This window comes from Sus scrofa, chromosome 1 (assembly GCF_000003025.6).
Source record: "Sus scrofa isolate TJ Tabasco breed Duroc chromosome 1, Sscrofa11.1, whole genome shotgun sequence".
Classification (NCBI taxonomy): Eukaryota; Metazoa; Chordata; class Mammalia; order Artiodactyla; family Suidae; genus Sus; species Sus scrofa.
Window position 1 is genome coordinate 86,463,561 of NC_010443.5, and position 18,822 is coordinate 86,482,382.

The 18,822-nt window shown below is 44.2% G+C and overlaps 1 protein-coding gene across 3 annotated transcripts in view; it reads right to left on the minus strand.

Annotated features, from left to right (window-relative positions):
- The window catches only part of SH3BGRL2 (SH3 domain binding glutamate rich protein like 2), a 65,525-nt gene extending 47,280 nt beyond the window's left edge, over positions 1–18,245 (minus strand). Inside the window, exon 1 of one of the 3 annotated variants that reach the window (XR_002344061.1) lies at positions 17,740–18,245. Coding sequence is in view for 2 of the 3 variants with exons in the window: in XM_021092122.1 (XP_020947781.1) it covers positions 17,740–17,784 (45 nt within the window). In the remaining variant the exon portion in view is untranslated. The remainder of the gene's footprint in view (positions 1–17,739) is intronic. The other 2 variants (XM_021092122.1, XM_021092127.1) reach the window with 2 other exon arrangements.

Consider the following 18,822-nt stretch of genomic DNA (forward strand, 5'->3'; position numbering starts at 1 on the left):
TGGGGAAAGGACCATGTCATATATTAACACTGCATCCAGAACATGCTTGAACATGGGATACTCACAAATAAGTAGGAACTGATTAACTCGGTTAATTATATAGAGAGACTCAATTTTTTCAGATTGATCTAAGTGTGGAATAAAAAAAATTAAAAAGTGCTAGCTTATTAAAAAAAAAAAAAAAAGAATCTCAGTAGTTCCTACTGTGGCATAGCAAAAACAAATCTGACTAGGAACCATGAGGTTGCGGGTTCAATCCCTGGCCTGGCTCAATGGGTTAAGGATCCAGCGTTGCCATGAGCTGTGGTGTAAGTCTCAGATGAGGCTCAGATCCCTACTTGCTGTGGCTGTGGTGTAGGCTGGCAGCTGTGGCTCTGATTTCACCTCTGGCCTGGGAACCTCCATGTGCCATAAGTGCGGCCCTAAAAAGCAAAAAAAAAAAAAAAAAAAAACCATGATGAGATTCCACGGCACACCTACTAAAATGGCCGTAATGAAAAAGAGACAACAACAAGTGATAGTGAGGATGTGGAGAAGCCGGAACCCTCATAACATGCTCATGGGAGTGTAAAGTGGAATAGCTACTCTGGATAACAGACTGGCAGGTCCTCACCAAGCTAACAGAGATTACCATATCAACCACTAACTCCTCTTCCAAGACTATACCCCAGAAAACCACATTTATGCAAAACCTTGAACACAAACATTCACAGTAGCATTGTTCATAACAGCCAAGAAATGGCAACAACCCAAATATCTACCAACTGATGAGTGAATCAACAAAGTGTGGTATATTCATACATGGAATATTATTCAACTATAAAAAGAAACAGGGTGCAGAACCTCCTTGCCTGACTGCTTGTATCTCTCACAAGTGTCCTACCTTAATAAATCTATTTCTTGCCTATCGAAAAAAAAAAAAAAAAGAAAGAAAGTGCTGATATATTCTACAACAGGCATGGACTATGAGAAACATTATGCCAAGTGAAGGAAGCCAGACACAAAAATTCACATATTGTATAATCCCATTTATATGAAATGTCCAGAACAAGCAAATCCATAGAGGCAGAAAGTAGATTAGTGGTTGCCAGGGGCTGGTGGGGCTGGGGGGCAGGGGTGTGTGTGTGTGTGAAGGAATGAAGAGGAATTACTGGTGATGGTTGCACAACAGAGGGAATACACCAAAACCCACAAAAACAGCTATTTTAAATGGTGAATATTACATTACATGAATTATCTCAGTTAGAAAACAGTAATAACATGGCAAGAAACTGAAGCTTAGAGAAGTTTCTTGTCCAAAGTCACAAAGCTGGTTATTTATTTTATTTTTTAATTTTTTACTTGTTTTAGGGCCGTACCAGAAGCACCTGGAGGTTCCCAGGCTAGGGGTCAAACTGGAGGTAGAGACACCAGCCTATACCACAGCCGCAGTAATGCCAGATCTGAGCCATGTCTGCGACCTACACCACAGCTCACGGCAACACCAGATCCCCAACCCACTGATCGAGGCCAGGGATCAGACCTGTGTCCTCATGGATGCTAGTCAGATTCATTTCTGCTGAGCCACAATGGGAACTCTCACAAAGCTGATTAAACGGCATTACCAGAACCATACTCTCCCAGGCCCTCAGTACACTGCTCCAGAAGGATCAGGGCAGGCAGCATAGATGTGAACTAGTCATTTACTTACTCACCAAGAAACAGGTAACTAAATGATCCCTTCAGGTCCTTCCAAGCTTAAAGCAACTTAAGTCTCACACTGAGAGCACTCCCTTTCTGCAGGAGTAGGGGCAGGTGGTGATGGAGAGGAGGTTAACCCCCCAGGGGACATTTGAGAATATCTAGAGACATTTCTGGTTGTCATGCTGGGGAGCAGGGGGTATTCTTATCAGTACCCAGTGCGTAGAGACAAGGCGCAGTGCAGGATAAGCCCTACAACAAAGACATACGTGGCCCAAGATGTTAATTGTGGTGCTGCTGATAAACCGTGGCACAGGGTATGATCAACTTCAAGTTTACCCTTCGAAAAGAAGCTCTGTCCTAGAAAATGATGACCATAAGCATCAGTTCTCAGATTACTGAGGGACTGGCAAGTTGGCATAGCAGAGACCGGAAACAGAAGACCATCTTTTAAAACAATTTTATTGAGGTATAGCTAATTTACAATGTGTTAATTTCTGCTGTACAGCAAAGTGATTCAGTTATACACAGACATATTCTTTTTCATATTCTTTTCCATTACGGTTTATCACACAAGAGTGAAGATAGGTCCCTGCACTATATATACAGTAGGATCGTCTTGTTTATCCATTCCATATATAATAGTTTGTCTCTGCTAATCCCAAACTCCCAATCCTTCCCTCCCCCACCCCTTCCCCTTGGCAACTACAAATCTGTTCTCTATATCTGCTCTTGTTTCGCAGATAAGTTCATTTGTGTCGTATTTTACATTCCACATATAAGTGACATCATATAGTTATCTGTCTTTGTCTGACTTACTTAGTATGATAATCTCTAGGTCCATCTATGTTACTGCAAATGGCACTGTTTCATTCTTTTTAATGGCTGAGTAATATTACACTTTATATATGCACCGCATCATCTTTATCCATTCCTCTGTCGATGGGCATTTAGGTTGTCTTAGCTATGGTAAACAGTGCTGCTATGAACATAGGGGTGCATGTATCTTTTCTATTTAGTTTTGTCTAAGTACATGACCAGGAGTGGGATTGCTGGATCATATGGCAACTCTATTTTTAGTTTTTTTTAAGGCATCTCCATACAGTTTTTCACAGGGGTTGTATTAAAATTTACATTCCCGGAGTTCCTGTCGTGGTGCAGTGGTTAACAAATCCGACTAGGAACCATGAGGTGCGCGTTCGATCCCTGGCCTCGCTCAGTGGGTTAATGATCCGGCATTGCTGTGAGATGTGGTGTAGGTCGCAGACGCGGCTCGGATCCCATGTGGCTGTGGCTGTGGCATAGGCTGGTGGCTACAGCTCCGATTAGACCCCTAGCCTGGGAACCTCCATATGCTGCGGGGGTGGCCCAAGAAATGGCAAAAGACAAAAAATAAAAAATAAAAAATAAAATAAAATAAAATTTACATTCCCACCAACAGTATAGGAGGGTTCCCTTTTCTCCACACCCTCTCCAGCATTTATGTGTAGACTTTTTGTAGATGGTCATTCTGATGGGTATGAGGTAGTACTTCGTTGTAGTTCTGAGCTGCATTTCTAGAGAGACACTTTTTACCTCCCACAATAATTAGCTTTCACAAAGAATCAAATATTCAAATACCCACAGGAGTTCGGCAGCTAATATAAAAGAATGCAGCCAACAAACACCTAATGACCAGTGAGAGCTATTATTTCCTTCCTTCCACCAAAAAAAAAAATTTCACTGGCTCCCATTCTTCTTGAAACATATAACCCTCTCAATATAACCCACTTTTGATGGACATGGATGCCAAGAAATATTTTCTATTATAAGAAAAAGAGTGAAGAAATGGCTCAGAGTTGGGAAGACAGTGGGAATGATAAGGGGCTATGGAGACTTCAGCGGGTACATGCCCTAAGGAAAGGGCCGCCACTAATCAGTTTCAGTAGATCCATGTCAGGATGGAGTGAGGCTCTGGGGTCAACAGATCTTCAGAAGTCTCAAGAAGAATGAGAAACCCAGATGATGTGTGTGGGAGAGAAAAACATCTCCCAGGATTTAAAATCTTCGTTCAGGAGTTCCCATTGTGGTGCAGCAGAAACGAATCCAACTAGTATCCATGAGGATGCAGGTTTGATCCCTGGACTCACTCAGTGGGTTAATGATCCGACGTTGCTGTGAGCTGTTGTGTAGGTCACAAATGCAGCTTGGATCTGATGTTGCTGTGGCTGTGGTGTAGGCCCACAGCTGCAGCTCTGATTCAACCCCTAGCCTGGGAACTTCCATATGTCGCAGGTACCACCCTAAAAAAAATGCATAAATAAAATTTTAAAATAAAATCTTTGCTCGAAGTTTTTTTTAAGTACTGTTAAGTCAAAGGAGTTCTAGCCTCTACAAGCAAACCATGACCTTTAGCTTACACTATAGACCCTAATAAACAATGTCAATTTCAGGCCTTCCTAGGGAATGTTGCATCAAATGCAGAACCTGCTATCTGATTATACAAATTTTTCCTTAATTAATTAAATCTTAGTAGTTCATTTAAAGTTGAACATTTACCGAAGACCAGAGAATTACTGCTGACAAATATGAATGAAACTTATAATAACATTACCACTTATTTAAGCTCCAACAACTTTACAAATGGAGATGCTGAGGTCCAGACAAATAAAAAGACTTTGCTAAGCTACCCTGCTGGTTAGTGGAGCAGAGGCCTAATTCAAACCCAGGTCTTCCCACTCCTAAAATCCACATTCTCTCCACTTCCAAGGGCTACCATGCCAAACCAAGTTAGTTTAAGGAATACAAAGAGCAAACTAAAAGCCCCGAGTACTTTCTGAACAAGCTATAAGTGGTAGCTGTTATTATCACATGAAATATTAGCTGTCCATCTCAACCCATACTCCTTACATCTTTTATCAGTCTATGAAGAAGTCAAGCTTTCACAAGCCCTGCGGACACTGTGCCTATAATTACTGCTCAACCACTGGGTGGGGACCCTGGGAATGGTCTTCGGAGGCCTGCCCCTGGCCCTTTCGTTAGCTGGAAGAACTCACACACTGTTAGCCTGGCCACCTTTCTGGGTCAGATGACCAGGTTCTCACCGGTCTTGGATTAGTAACCAAGAGAGTACCTGACACAAAAGAGAAGACAAGGGTTCAAACGTGGTTTCACTGAGTTGACTGATCCTGGAGATGGTACCTAATCACTCTGTGCCTCACCATTCTCATCTGTAAAATGGGTATAACAGACCATGGCCTGTAGGGCGACTGGAAGGATGGAATAATCTGCAGGGAAAATATCACATTGCTGGGCCCAGGTAAACACTCATTGTTTACCTGACCTGTCAAGGTCCAAGGCTTAGCACAGGGGGCAGGCTTATCCTAGAATCCACCTACTCCAGTGCTTTTTCTTCTCTCCCCTGTCTCCACCATCTTGTCCCACAAAGCCCCCTTATCTCTTTTTCCATCTGGCAGATCTGGAAGCACCCTGCCTACCTTTCACCAGCATCAAGGTTTGGTGTCCAGTTTTACAGTCAGAACAATTACTGTCTTTTCGGGGAAGTATCACTCACACTCCTTCCACCCAGAAATCCTGACCCTTTACTCCTGTCCCCACCCCCACCCTCCCGCATCAGAGATATTTGCAGAGGACATTATCCATCAATTCAACCTGCTGTCTCATATTTCTCCTCCTTCTTACTCAGTCTGAAAATATTCTACATTCAGTTACACAAATTTAAAAAATGGAGCCCAACCGCACAGAGGTGAAGACAGGGCTGGTTCATCATATGCAAATGAGCTCTGGTCCTCCCTCCTCCGGTGCCAGTGCAGACATCAACAGTCAATCACATTGAGTGTTTTTCAGCTGACCCAGACCAGGCTCCAAAACCCCTCTCCCAGCTCTCCAGGCAGGCACCACCCAGCAGTCAGAGCTTCCATGGGAGATGAAATCCACTTACTGAGTTTAGGAAGCCTTAAATCAGACTAGGACTCTAAAATCATGTATTGTGGAGTTCCCTGGTGTCCCAGCACCCTAAGGATCCAGCATTGTCACTGCAGTGGCTAGGGCTGCTGTTGTGTCACGGGTTTGATCCCTAGCCCAGGAAGACTAGAGAAAAGAGAAAAAAAAACAACAACCATGCACTATGTACAGCCAGAAAAGAGAAAAACAACAACAACCATGCACTATGTACAGCAGAGAATAATCACTTACATCGCAGTAAGCACTTTGTAGGTAGTGAATAAATATGGTTTAATGCTTCGTGCACAGCATGCTATGTCCCTATAAAGTGTTCAAAAATTACAGAACTCTAATTAAGTGGTTTGTTTGGGGAACAACCTCAAATTGTAATGTTCTTGTTAATACAAATTTCAGTAGAAAACTCTTTACACTTAAATTTACTAAAAACTCTCCAAAAATTATACCAACATACACCGTTGGCTTAGTAAGTATTATGTACTATATATTTTATTTCAATGATTAAAGATCTTGCATGAGCTAGGGTTATAATTTTTTGGGTTTTTATTACTGCTATTACTCCTACTGCTGCTGTTTATGATGATGTAATAGGAATAACAGATAAAACACTGAGTGCTTCCTATATACCAGGCAGTCTATATGGAATATGTCATTGAAGGAATCTTCAACCTTCACAGCAACCCCATACACAAGGTACTGCTCCTGTCCCACTTTACAAATGAAGAGGCAGAGGCTACTTGCCTAAGACCATGCCCCTCACCAATGGCAGACTAGGATTTGGGCCAAGCCCCGCCCCAGTCATGACCACTGTAGTCAATGGGCTACGCTGTTTCATCTATCCAATGGCAGATCTCCAAAGATAAGGCAGAAGCAAGCACTTTGGAATGTAAACTGACTCCAGGATTAAATATATCAGCAGACATTCAACACAAAGACCTACTGGACAATGCAAAATAAATAAAAGATTTTAAAAAGAAAGAAATAAAAGGGAGTTCCCCGTTGTGGCTCAGTGGTTAACGAATCCGACTAGGAACCATGACGTTGTGGTTTCCATTCCTGGCCTCACTCAGTGGGTTTAAGGATCCCGCGTTGCTGTGAGCTGTGGTGTAGGTTGCAGATGCAGCTCAGATCCTGTGTTGCTGTGGCTCTGGCATAGGCATGCAGCTACAGCCCCGATTGGACCCCTAGCCTGGGAACCCCCATATGCTGTGGGAGCAGCACTAGAAATGGCAAAAAGACAAAAAAAAAAAAAAAGACAATACGGCCCAAACCTCCTGCCAACTGGGGGTCCAGGCTTATGAAAATGGCCAATTTCTAGTCAAAGGAGCTGTCACAATGAATGTAATTACTAAAGCCAAGAACCTGGAAGCTTCACTCCACATGGAATGTCATGAATGAAGGCCATACTCCCACTCTTTGTGCAACCCACAGAAGGAAAAGAAACTACTCAAAAGCTATGTTGGCTGCGTTGCTTGGGGGTTCTTGTTTGGCTTTTGTTTATCATTTCAACTTGTTTTATTTGAAATCAGATTGTGTTCATAAACCAATTTAAGTCAGATATTAGAGTCACAAACTCTTTTCCCAACTAAGCTGCATATAGGTAGTGTATTTTTTAATTTACTTTAAAAAAATTATAGTTGATTTGTAATGTGTTAGTTTCAAGTGTACAGCATAGTGATTCAGTTATACATGTACATATATCTATTCTTTTTTAAATTCTTTTCCCTTATAGGCTATTACAAAAGATTATCATTCTCTGTGCTGTATAGTAGGTCTTGGTTGGTTGTTTTGTTTTGTTTTTCTGGCTGCACCCACGGCATGTGGAAATTCCTGGGCCAGAGATTAAACCAGAGCCACAGCAGTGACAATAACAAATCCTTAACTAGTAGGCCACCAGGGAACTCCCAGTTGTTTTGTTTTTAGTATTTGATTGGTATGTAGCAATAGCTGCTGACTTCAACTACATATATTTGCATTTACCAAATACCACTGAACTGACCTGTCAAGCAAGTCACCTCTTACTCCCACCCCTCCACTCCCAAAGCCACTAGAGCCAAGGGGACAAAAAGCCATTTCCAGATCTGGGCTATCACCAGCAGGAAATGGAAAATGCATCCTGAAGCAGTAGAACTGGCCTCAGTCACAGCCAAGGTTCCATTTCCGCTTTGGGAGCTCTGAGGGGATACTGGCAGGACGCCCATGAAGGTCCCACAACAAGGCAGACACACCCCAATACACAACATGCCTCCTGGTCAACTCTTGGGGGTCAGCTCCAAGAAACCTCCTTTGGGGTTTTTCAGTTACTAAGCCAGCCCTAAAGAGTCAGGTTCCCTCAGAAAGAAATAAGCTGTCAATGGTAACACAAAGGATCAGATCTAGGAGAACAGCTAAACTGTTCCAGAGTGTCCCAGGGGCCATTCCAGGCTAGAAGTGCCTGGGATCACATTGGGGGACCTTCTCTGCTGGCATCTAGTTCAACTTTCAGACCTACAGCAGCAGAGCTGTCATGAGTCCCAAAGGAAAACATTCAATTAAGTACTGTTGTTCCTAGTCTGACTTCTTCTTTAGGGTTCGGGAGGAGAAAAAACAAAAAATCAAACATAAAAGAAATAACAACATTAACTTTAAATGACCACAGTCGGCGAGTTCCTGCTGTGGCACAGTAGGATCAGCAGCACCTTGGGAGCTCTGAGACACAGGTTCGAGACTCAGCCCTGTAGAGAGGTTCCAGTGCTGCGGCAGCTTCAGGTTAGGTTGCAACTGTGGCTCAGATTTGATGATCCCTGGCCCAGAAATTACCACAGACTGGTTCCTGAGGAACTAGCCTGTGCTGGCAGATGGACTCGGAGAAGCCTAAAGAGAACAAGAGGGAAACCACTGCTTTCAAGGAGACTGCTCAGGTGCAACTTCACCAGCCCCGGCTCCACCTCTCCTAGCAACTCCAATCACCAATCCAAAATTTGGCAGCGGTAAATACCAACTGCTATTGGTCTAAAAACATCAAAAAAGGTTCAATGACATGATAATGAAAGACAACTAGAAAGAAGCCCCCAAAAGACAATCATACATAATCAGAAGTGGAAAAGTTCCCTCACCTGTTAATAAGCATGAGTCATTTCATAGAGAAAAAAAAAAACAAATTTTCACTAAATTTCTAATTTGGAAAGCTAGTCAGGAGTTCCCATTGTGGCTCAGTGGGTTAAGAAACTAACTAGTATCCATGAGAACACGGGTTCAATCCCTGGCCTCACTCAGTGGGTTAAGGATCTGGCATTGCCACAAGCTGTGGTGTAGGCCAGTGGCTGTAGTTCTGATTCAACCCCTAGCCTCTGAACTTCCATATGCAGCGGTACAGCCCTAAAAAGAGGAAAAAGTAAAGAAAAGAAAAGAAAGCTAAGATCCCTTTTCACAAAGTAGATAAATGGAATAATACATAAAATTTTTTCATCTTTTTTTAAAATGATTTTTATTTTTTCCATCATAGCTGGTTTACAGTGTTCTGTCAGTTTTCTACTGTACAGCAAGGTGACCCAGTCACACATACATATGTACATTCTTTTCCTCGCATTATCCTCCATCATAAGTGACTAGATATAGTTCCCAGTGCTATACAGTAGGGTCTCATTGCTTATTCACTCCAAAGGCAACAGTTTGCATCTATTAACCCCAGACTCCCAGTCCATCCCAGCCCATCCCAGTCCATCCCACTCCCTCCCCCTCCCACCTGGCAACCAAAAGTCTGTTCTCCAAGTCCGTGAGTTTCTTTTCTGTGGAAAGGTTCATTTGCGCCATAGATTCCAGACATAAGTGATATCATATGGTATTTGTCTTTCTTTTTCTGACTTATTTCACTTAGTATGAGAGTGTCTAGTTGCTGCAAATGGCATTATTTTGTTTTTTTATGGCTGAGTAATATGCCATTGTGTATATGACCACATCTTCTTAATCCATTCATCTGTTGATGGATATTTAGGTTGCTTCCATGTCTGGGCTATTGTGAATAGTACTGCAATGAACATACAGGTGCATGTGTCTTTTTCAAGGGAAGTTTTGTCAGGATACAAGCCCAAGAGTGGGATTGCTGGGTCATATGGTAGTTCTATATTTAGTTTCCTAAGGTACCTCCATACCGTTTTCCATAGTGGTTGTACCAATTTACATTCCCACCAACAATGTAGGAGGGTTTCATTTTTTCTACACCCTCTGCAGCATTTGTTATTTGAGAATAATATATAAAATTGATCACAGAGGGAGTTCCTTGTTGTGGCTCAGCAGAAACAAATCCGACTAGTACCCATGAGGATACGGGTGTGATCTCTGGCCTGGCTCAGTGGGTTGAAGACCCTGAGTTGCTGTGACTGTGGTATAGGCTGGCAGCTGCAGCTCTGATTTGACCCCTAGCTTGGGAACTACCATATGCCACAGGTGCAGCCCTAAAACAAAACAAAACAAAACAAAAAAGATCACAGAAAAATAATAAACACAGGAACATGATTTATATCAGAACTTCAGTTTTCAGCTAACCCTGTGACTAAACTAACAAGCATTAAAGCCACTCCTACTGAAAAACTAATGTAACAGGGTCTCCTTCTGAGTTTAGAGGGTATCTTTCTTAAAAGTTAACATTTACAAGCTGAACTAATAATCCGTGACCCCATTTTTTTCAAATCTGCATTTCAAAATAAAATGTTTCAAACTTTCACATATAATAACCACTGTCATGTCACTTTTTATGTCAAAAGTGAAACATTTCACTAAGAATCCAGATTTTTTCTATGTCACCCATTTCTAACTTTATTGAAAAAATCCACAATTCTTTTCAGAACTTTTTATAAATGAAACATGAAAAAAACCTAAAGAAGAAATATTCTTTTGAGTTAGTATCTCACACTGGTTCCTGCAGAACTGTTAGTTTGTTTTGTTTTTGTTTTTGTTTTTTTTCCACAATAGTTGTTCTCTGGTTTGGATCAAAAAATTGAAAAAATACAGAAGGAAAAAAAAAGGACTCAATCAAGCTTACAATCCTGCAGTGTGGAAACCACCTCATACTTTTATAGATAGTTGTCAAAATTTAGTTTCCTCAAAGAGAATGAAATATTTATTTGTCTTAACACAAACTGATTGTAAAAAGCCCCTAATTTTGTAAAAAAAGTCCATGCCCTTGTTTATATTAACAAGTTCAAAATATCACAGAATGGGAAAAATATCAAATTTGGGAAATATTAAAATGAACTAGAAAAACTGAGATCAGGTCTTCACTTGGGGTATTGATAAATCTCCCTTTCTACTAATGGACCTTATTATACATTGACTATAACTCCATATAATTCCATATCCAGCTGCTGACTTTAAGACTCTGGAAATTCACCCATAATCTTTCCAATTAAAAGGGAGAAATGGGGAGTTCCCGTCGTGGCGCAGTGGTTAACGAATCCGACTAGGAACCATGAGGTTGCGGGTTCGGTCCCTGCCCTTGCTCAGTGGGTTGACGATCCGGTGTTGCCGTGAGCTGCGGTGTAGGTTGCAGACGCGGCTCGGATCCCGCGTTGCTGTGGCTCTGGCGTAGGCTGGTGGCTACAGCTCCGATTCGACCCCTAGCCTGGGAACCTCCATATGCCGTGGGAGCGGCCCAAGAAATAGCAACAACAACAACAACAAAAAAAAGACAAAAAAGACAAAAAAAAAAAAAAAAAAAAAAGGGAGAAATGCCATCAATTAGTCCTTCTCTTTCAACCCTCATCTTGCATGCTCCGGTTGAACTGTGTACTCCTCACCCTAAAAGATGGTGAAGTCCTAACCCCCCTTGCCCCCCAGGTACCTATGAATGTGACCTTATTTGGAAATAGGATCGTTGCAGATGATAAGAGTTCAGATTATGTCACTAGGGTAGGCTCAAGGTCACTATGACTGTGTCCTTACAAAAGAGGGAAGTGTGGGCACAGAGACAGACACACACAGAAGAGGAATGCCATGTGGACATAAAACGAATATCGGGACCATAATCTACATGCCAAGGAATGCCAAAGATCGCCAGCGAGTCTCAGGAACTTAAAGGCACAGAACGGTCTCCCTCACAGCCTGCAGAAAGGAGGCAACGCTGCCAACACTCTGATCTTCACTTCTGCCTCCAGAACTGTGAGACAAATTTCAGTTGTTTAGGGAGTTTCCATTGTGGCACAGCAGAAACAAATCTAACTAGTATCCATGAGGATGAGGGTTCCATCCATGGCCTTGCTCAGTGGGTCTGGGATCTGGCATTGCTGTGGCTGTGGCATAGGCCAGCAGCTATAGCTCTGATTCAGCCCTAGCCTGGGAACTTCCATATGCCCCAGGTGTGGTCCTAAAAAACAAAAATTTCTATTAAGCCTGGCAATTCTTGGTATTGTGATAATGGCAGCCCTAGAAAAACAACATAGCTTTCCCCAGTCGCACATTCATTCCCTTACAAAAACATCCTCATCCATGTGCCCCCAACTTACTCCTGCTTCTCCTGATTATTTCTTACCTGCTCACCCTCAGCTTACTTCTTCCCTCAACTCACCCCACACTCTCCCCACCAGTGCCCTTCAGCACTGTCTCTAGTCAGGGTACCACTGGCATTGTAAAAGGGGCAGCTCTCATGGGGAACGGGCCAGGACACTGCAGGACCTCCAGCGTCCCTATATTCTCATCTTCCCACAGCAGAGGAACTCTGTTCTAGAAGCATTGGAGCCACCTGTCCACCAGATTTTGACTCAGGGGCCCACCATCTATTGCACGTGATCTCAGATCAGTTAACTTCAGCCCCTCTACCTGCGAACTGAGAATAAACCTTGCCATGTGACTCAGGCTTTTGTTAACGAGTCTAGCAAGCTCAGGCTTACTCTCACTAGCTCCGTCTGGCATTAGAATCACTTAGGAATTAAAGTGCATTCTGTTCTACATGGTCACATCCTGAATTTAAGTGCCTTGGAACTCCTTCTGGAAGCTCCCTTACACAAGTGAAGCTTCACAGTACATCCTATAGAGATGAAACTGATGACTGCATGTTTAAAAGTTTTAAGTCATGCAAAGCAGAGCATGGGTATGTCTTTCTACAGCTAAAACAAACAGGACAGGAGTTTCTTTTTTTGGCTGGGTTAATAAACCCAACTAGGATCCATGAGGATGTGGGTTCAATCCCTGGCCTTGCTCAGTGGGTCAGGGATCTGGCGTTGCTATGAGCTGTGGTGTAGATCGCCGATGTGGCTTGGATCTGGCATGGCTGTGGTATAGGCTGGCAGCTGTAGCGCTGGTTCCCCCCTGCGGCTGGGAACCTCCATATGCCGCAGGTGTGGCCCTAAAACAACAAAAAGGAAAAAAAAAATCTGGACAACTCTGAGCAGTTTCCGTGTGCTTCCCTCCACTCCCACCCTCACCTGAAAACATAGCTACAGACAGGGGCAAAGGTCCATGTCTTCCAACTCCGCTTCCAATTTCTCTGTACCTTGTCCTCCCCATAACTGTTCCCTCCAACATCCAGGGACATGCCAGGGCTGTCTAGTTCATCTCACCTCATCCCGTGGAAATACCCCCCAAGCTGAATGAAGGAACATTCGCCCTCCATGCTCCTTGATGAGATAGTTTGCATCCCAACCCTGTGGGCTGTGGAGAGTCGGCACTGATTTGTGCCACTGAAGCCAGAGTCTGTGTCTGCTCTCCTGACCGTCATCTGCACCTAGCACCAAACAGCACCTAACAGCTTGCCTGGTTCTTAATAGGTTTTTCAATGATGGCCTGATAAGTGGCTGCCATCGACCAGGGCATGAATGAATATCCAGCTGAATGGACACACCAATAAAGACAGTCAGGAGTCAGGAGACCCCGCTTCCCTTTAACCCTTAGCTCTGCACTGACTGACATAGACAACATCAGGGCAAGTCACTTAGTCTCTATGCCCAAACGTCCTTGTCTGTGAAATGAGGTGGCTGGACACCTCACTACAAAATCTCTTTGGGTACTTTGCAGCTCTAACAACTGAGCCCAAGACTTTTAACAGAAAGAGAAACACTTTTGAGAAATTTTGGTCAAGGCAAGCAGAAGGGTAAAGGATTCTCTGAAATCACATACCAGGGGTCCCACCCTGCCAGACAGCACCTTGTTCCCTGGGGACCAAAGGTTCCAGACTGCAGGCCAGCTACAGATCTTGATGACCTCTCTGAGATGCTGAGCACTAGGAATTTTGTTGCTTTTTTTTTCTTTTGTTTTTAGAGCCACACCCATGGCATATGGAGGTTCCCCGGCCAGGGGATTTCAACTACAGCTTCAGCTGCCGGCCTACACCACTGCCACAGCAAAGCGGGATCTGAGCCACATCTTCGACCTACACCACAGCTCATGGCAACGCCGGATCTCCAACCCACTGAGTGTGGACAGGGATCGAACCCACATCCTCATGGATACTAGTCAGGTTTATTTCCAATGCACCACAGGGGGAACATCAAAAGTTTGTTTGTTATCATGGGCTGTTCTCAAGGACTTTCAAGTCCACCCTGTCCTCAAAAGAAGTCCATGGGGACCCTCACTGCCTGCCCCTCCCACCTAAGGCTCCTCCCTCTCTAGCCTGAACTAGGTGGGCTTGGCATCCAAATCCTGTATCAATCCTTCTCTCTGCCGTCTGCCTAAGGCTCCCACATGCATATTTTATGATTTCTGGCACATTTCCTCCTTATCTGACATCCTGCAAAGCATCCCTCTGCCGCCTATATTATTTCTATCTCCTGTAAGAATGTTCCTGAAAGAAGCATGTGTCCTTGGGCTGTACTTTATCACTGGCGGTTTCACCTTTCCTATCTTATTTTGCTGCCTGGTCCCCACCTGAATTCCTTAAGGACAGAAACCACACCCTCTTCATGCCTCCAATTCCCAGGAGACCAAGAACAGGGCTGGGCCAGGAGCAGACCCTCAAAATGCTTGCTGAATGAATGAAATCATTGGCTAATTTCAATGCTTTGAAATGTAAAAGTCAGAGAAATATATTTCCTGGATAAAATTACCAGGACGCAGAGTAAGTTAAATTTTAAAACGGCCCTTCTGTGACTGCACTTTTTCCTTATGACTGAAATAAAATGCCCTTCACTAGGATGTGAATGACAGCAACACAGTCACCTGCATAAGAAATCTGACTTTAGTTCCTTCTGTGGCACAGTGGGTTAAGAATCTGACTTCCAAAAAAAAAAAAAAAGAATCCAACTGCAGTGGCTCAGATTGCTTGGGAGGTGTGGGTTCAATCCCTGGCAGAGGGTTAAAAGATCCAGCACTGCTGCAGCTGTGATGTAGGTCACAGCTGAGGCTCAGATTCAATCCCTGGCCCGGGAACTTCCATAGGCTGTCCTGACTTTCAAGCTAGCATAATAGCTTTTATTTCCTAGTAAAAGCAGATTTTACCTGGAGTTAGGGAAAAGGGCAAGCACCCCTTGGTGTTAATTATTCCAACCACCACTGCTAGGTGTTGAAGCTAGAGAGTCCTGGGAAATCAGAACAAGACTTGAGGATTTTTCCCTAAAGGGGCTGTTTAACAAAACAAACAAACAAACAAATCTATTGGTGATTAGGGCAGAGCAGCTTTTTGGGAATTCCTGGGACTTAGCTAAGCCTACTTCTAGTCACATCCCTTCCTTATAGTTTCATCAACTCCAGCTAAAATCAAATTGACTTGGGAATCAAATCATTTGCTCTCCCATGTGCTTGCTGATCACCTAAGGAAACAAAGTTGGTCAACACAACACTGCCTACCTGAGAGTGGAGGGGAGAACAAGTGCCAACACAGCCCAATATACTCAATACAGCACAATGCCACCAGTCTCAGCTGGCCTCTTCTGCTCAGTAGTTGACCTAAACAACTTCATTATCTCTTAGAAATCATTACTCTTGCCTATAAGCTAGCATAAGCTATCATCACCAAAAATATCGATATTACATAATTACAGAAACACTGTATACTGACATAAGACATAATATTACAATTGGAGAGACTGAATGACTGAGGATTGTCTGAGACCTGGGAAGATCAGACACATTAAAATAGATAGTTTTATCATATTTTATGTGTTTATGGGCTGTCCCATATGTGATCACAGAGTCCATCTTCCAGCTCAAACCCTATCATGTTAGAACACATACTACCAGCTGGGGCAGAGAGGAGACCTGAGATAGCCCTGTAAAGACCAAAGGAAGAGAATAAATTCACTTTGATACCAACATGTGCATTGTTAATGCGAAAGAAGCCATTATAAGGATTTATCTACATTTCCTCAACTACCAAGCTTGAAGCTTGCACCTTCAAGCTAGGATAAAATGCTGAGTTATTTACCACAACCCTTCATTCTAAGGACAAGAAACTCAGACAGAGATGAGGCAACACCCACTGCCTCAATGCTTGGGTCCCTCAAGACTAGCTTCATGTGCAAAACACCTAACATTAAATTTAAAAATTAAAAAGGCACACAGCAGGCAGGCAATTACTATCTGTTAATGGAATTGAGGAAACAGATGCAGAGTTCGAGAACTCTCTTGATATACTACCTACTGAACGAATAAGTCAAGTCACTGCATCCAACCAATTTTGACTTTGACTTGTTCATCATAAATAGTGCAGGCTTCTTTACACTATAAAGCATCCTTTCTGCAGTCAGTAAAACGCTATTACAGTAACTATATAAGTGTGCAGGTCCATGATGAAACCTAAAACTTTGCATCACTCTTATGAAGGAGTGAATTTGAAAAAAATCTATCCACGAAACAGTATGGAGTTTCCAAATACATGAAGTGTAACTTCAGTGGAGAAATCTATAAAAGGCAGGTATGACTAAGCAGCCACAAATAACAAGAAACACCAAAACTATCTAGGTCTGGGGACCAGGACATGCCTGCATATAAAGATAAACTGAAGTTTCCCATCTATTGTTACTAATGCAAAAAAAGGGCTTTTTTTTTTTTTTTTTTCCTTCCAGAAGTCAATTCCTTTTTAAATTAAAAATCTCACTGATGTGTTGCAAATTATTTCATTCCATCCTCCATCTCTTCTACTTCAGAAAACAAATTCTGGAAAAATCTGGTTGAGTTGCTGGGCAGGCAACTAAGTGACCAGACCATATTTTAAGCAATCAATAATGCACTTTTTGATGTATTTGACTATGCCTCACTAAAGAGGCTCTTAAATCTATAGTTTAAACCTGTAGTTTAACTCTTAGTTAAGGTAACCAAATCTTAATAATCATGTAAACACATTGGTCCAGTCTTAATGGGCTATCAAATACATGACTGAATTTTCCTTAAAATCTGACATCCACCTACGTAACTTCTTCCTCCCAAAATTCTTTCTTAAAAAATTCAAGAATATCGACCAAAAAAAAAAAAAAAAAAGCTTAAATAATTAAAGAGACCACAATTTATATATTTCAAGATGAAACTAACTAACATTTCAGGGGGAAAAAAACGCACCAAACGCACCACGTTTACATAGATATAAAAATATAGCACCCTAGGCAAAAAAAAAAAAAAAAAAAGGAGAAAACAAACCAAAAACCCGGGCACGACAGGACAAACCTGGTTGGCCACCCTCTTTTCGCTGGTATAAAACTGAAGAAACGCGCTTGGTGCCGGGTATGGGGTGGGGAGCAATTCCCACTTAAACTTGGTTCACTAGGGAGGCAGGTTAGCAAACCCAGCAGCCTAACAAGCTCCCTAACAAAACATAACCAAGCTGAAATTCCCAAATCGGCAAGAACTAACACCAAGGGAAGTGGGACCCACGAAGCTCTCGCCCTCCCCCCAAATTCCCAAGCCCCACAACTGGAGCTAGGGGCTCCTTGCCGAGTCCATTTCCCCGTCTCCTAGCAGGCCGAGCAGGGTGGGCACGTGGGTGGGTCTGGGGTACCCCATCCACCTCTGCTCCCCGCCCTATTCATTGTTGTCCAAGTGCAGTGGATCACCTGCCGGGCGCGGGCTCCCGCCGCCGGACGCGCCGCGAGCGGAGACTCTCACGGGCAAGCGCCGCGCGCTTCCTGCAGGACCCGCGCCCTACGCCCCTTACCCCAACAGAGCCGACACCGGCCAGCGGCCGGTCCCCTAAGTGCTCACCGCCACGAAGCCCGAGGAGGAGGCGATGAACACGCGGATGACCATCCTCTCGCCGCGCCGGGACAAACCGTCTGTCCCAGCGGGCTCCGGGCAGGCGCGGACGCGGAGGCAGAACTCGACTGAGAGCCGCCGCTGCCGCCTTCGCCACCACCGCCGGGCACAGCACTCGGAGCCGGGACGGTCGCAGGGAACCGGCTCCCTCCCGCCGGGTCCGCAGATGAAAGCTCAGAGCTTCCCGGCCGCCAACCGAGGTAAGGAGGAGGGGGAGGGGTGGGGCGGCAGCGGGCCGCGGAGCGTGCTGGGAGTTGTAGTCCCGGTCCCCTTCCTGAGTGGCGGGTGGACTGAGCTCCTTGCAGCCGCCTGCTTACTGCGCGTGGATCCCGGACCCTCGCGGGTAGAGAAGAACAGCCGAGGCCGGGAAGGAGCTGTGACAGGGGTGGCCGGGATCCTGGCGAGACCAGGGGGAAAAAAAGAAAACTAGGCGAGAATAGCCTGGTTCAAAGTCCAGGGTTGGGTGCTGTGTTGTGATTTACTGGCTTGGAGCATCCCCACCCAGAGACGTCAACAGACACCGTGGAGCCCGCAGAGACCTAAGTCTCCTGGCCGCCTGCGCGCCGTGCGAGCCCCAGGGACCCGCAACCGGCGGGGTGGCGCGGCCGGGCGCCCGGGAGGGGGTGGAGGGGCCGGCGTGGGGGGACGACTGGGCGCTCCTCTGTTTTCCCATAGGCTCTGGAGATTGCACAAGGTGATTGAGGGTAAATGAGCGGAATTCGGTTTTTTGTTGGTTTTTTTTTTTTTTTTTTTTTTTTTTTTGGTAGACGTTGAAAATTAGAAACCCAGGTGAAAGCACAACCGATATTTTATTTTTCTAGCAAACTTGTAATTGTAGTAGAAAAAAACACCAAGCGAAATTAGAATCCTGCTATCAACATCGGGAATCAGGACCCCACCCGCCGCTCCCCCTTCCTTACACAATGGCTTCGCCTTTCTGCACCTAATATTTACAGTTGAGCCAAATCTGTGCCTTTTTCAGACCTGCTGCGCATTCCAGCGCAGTCTCCCAGGAGGATGCTGTTAAATAAA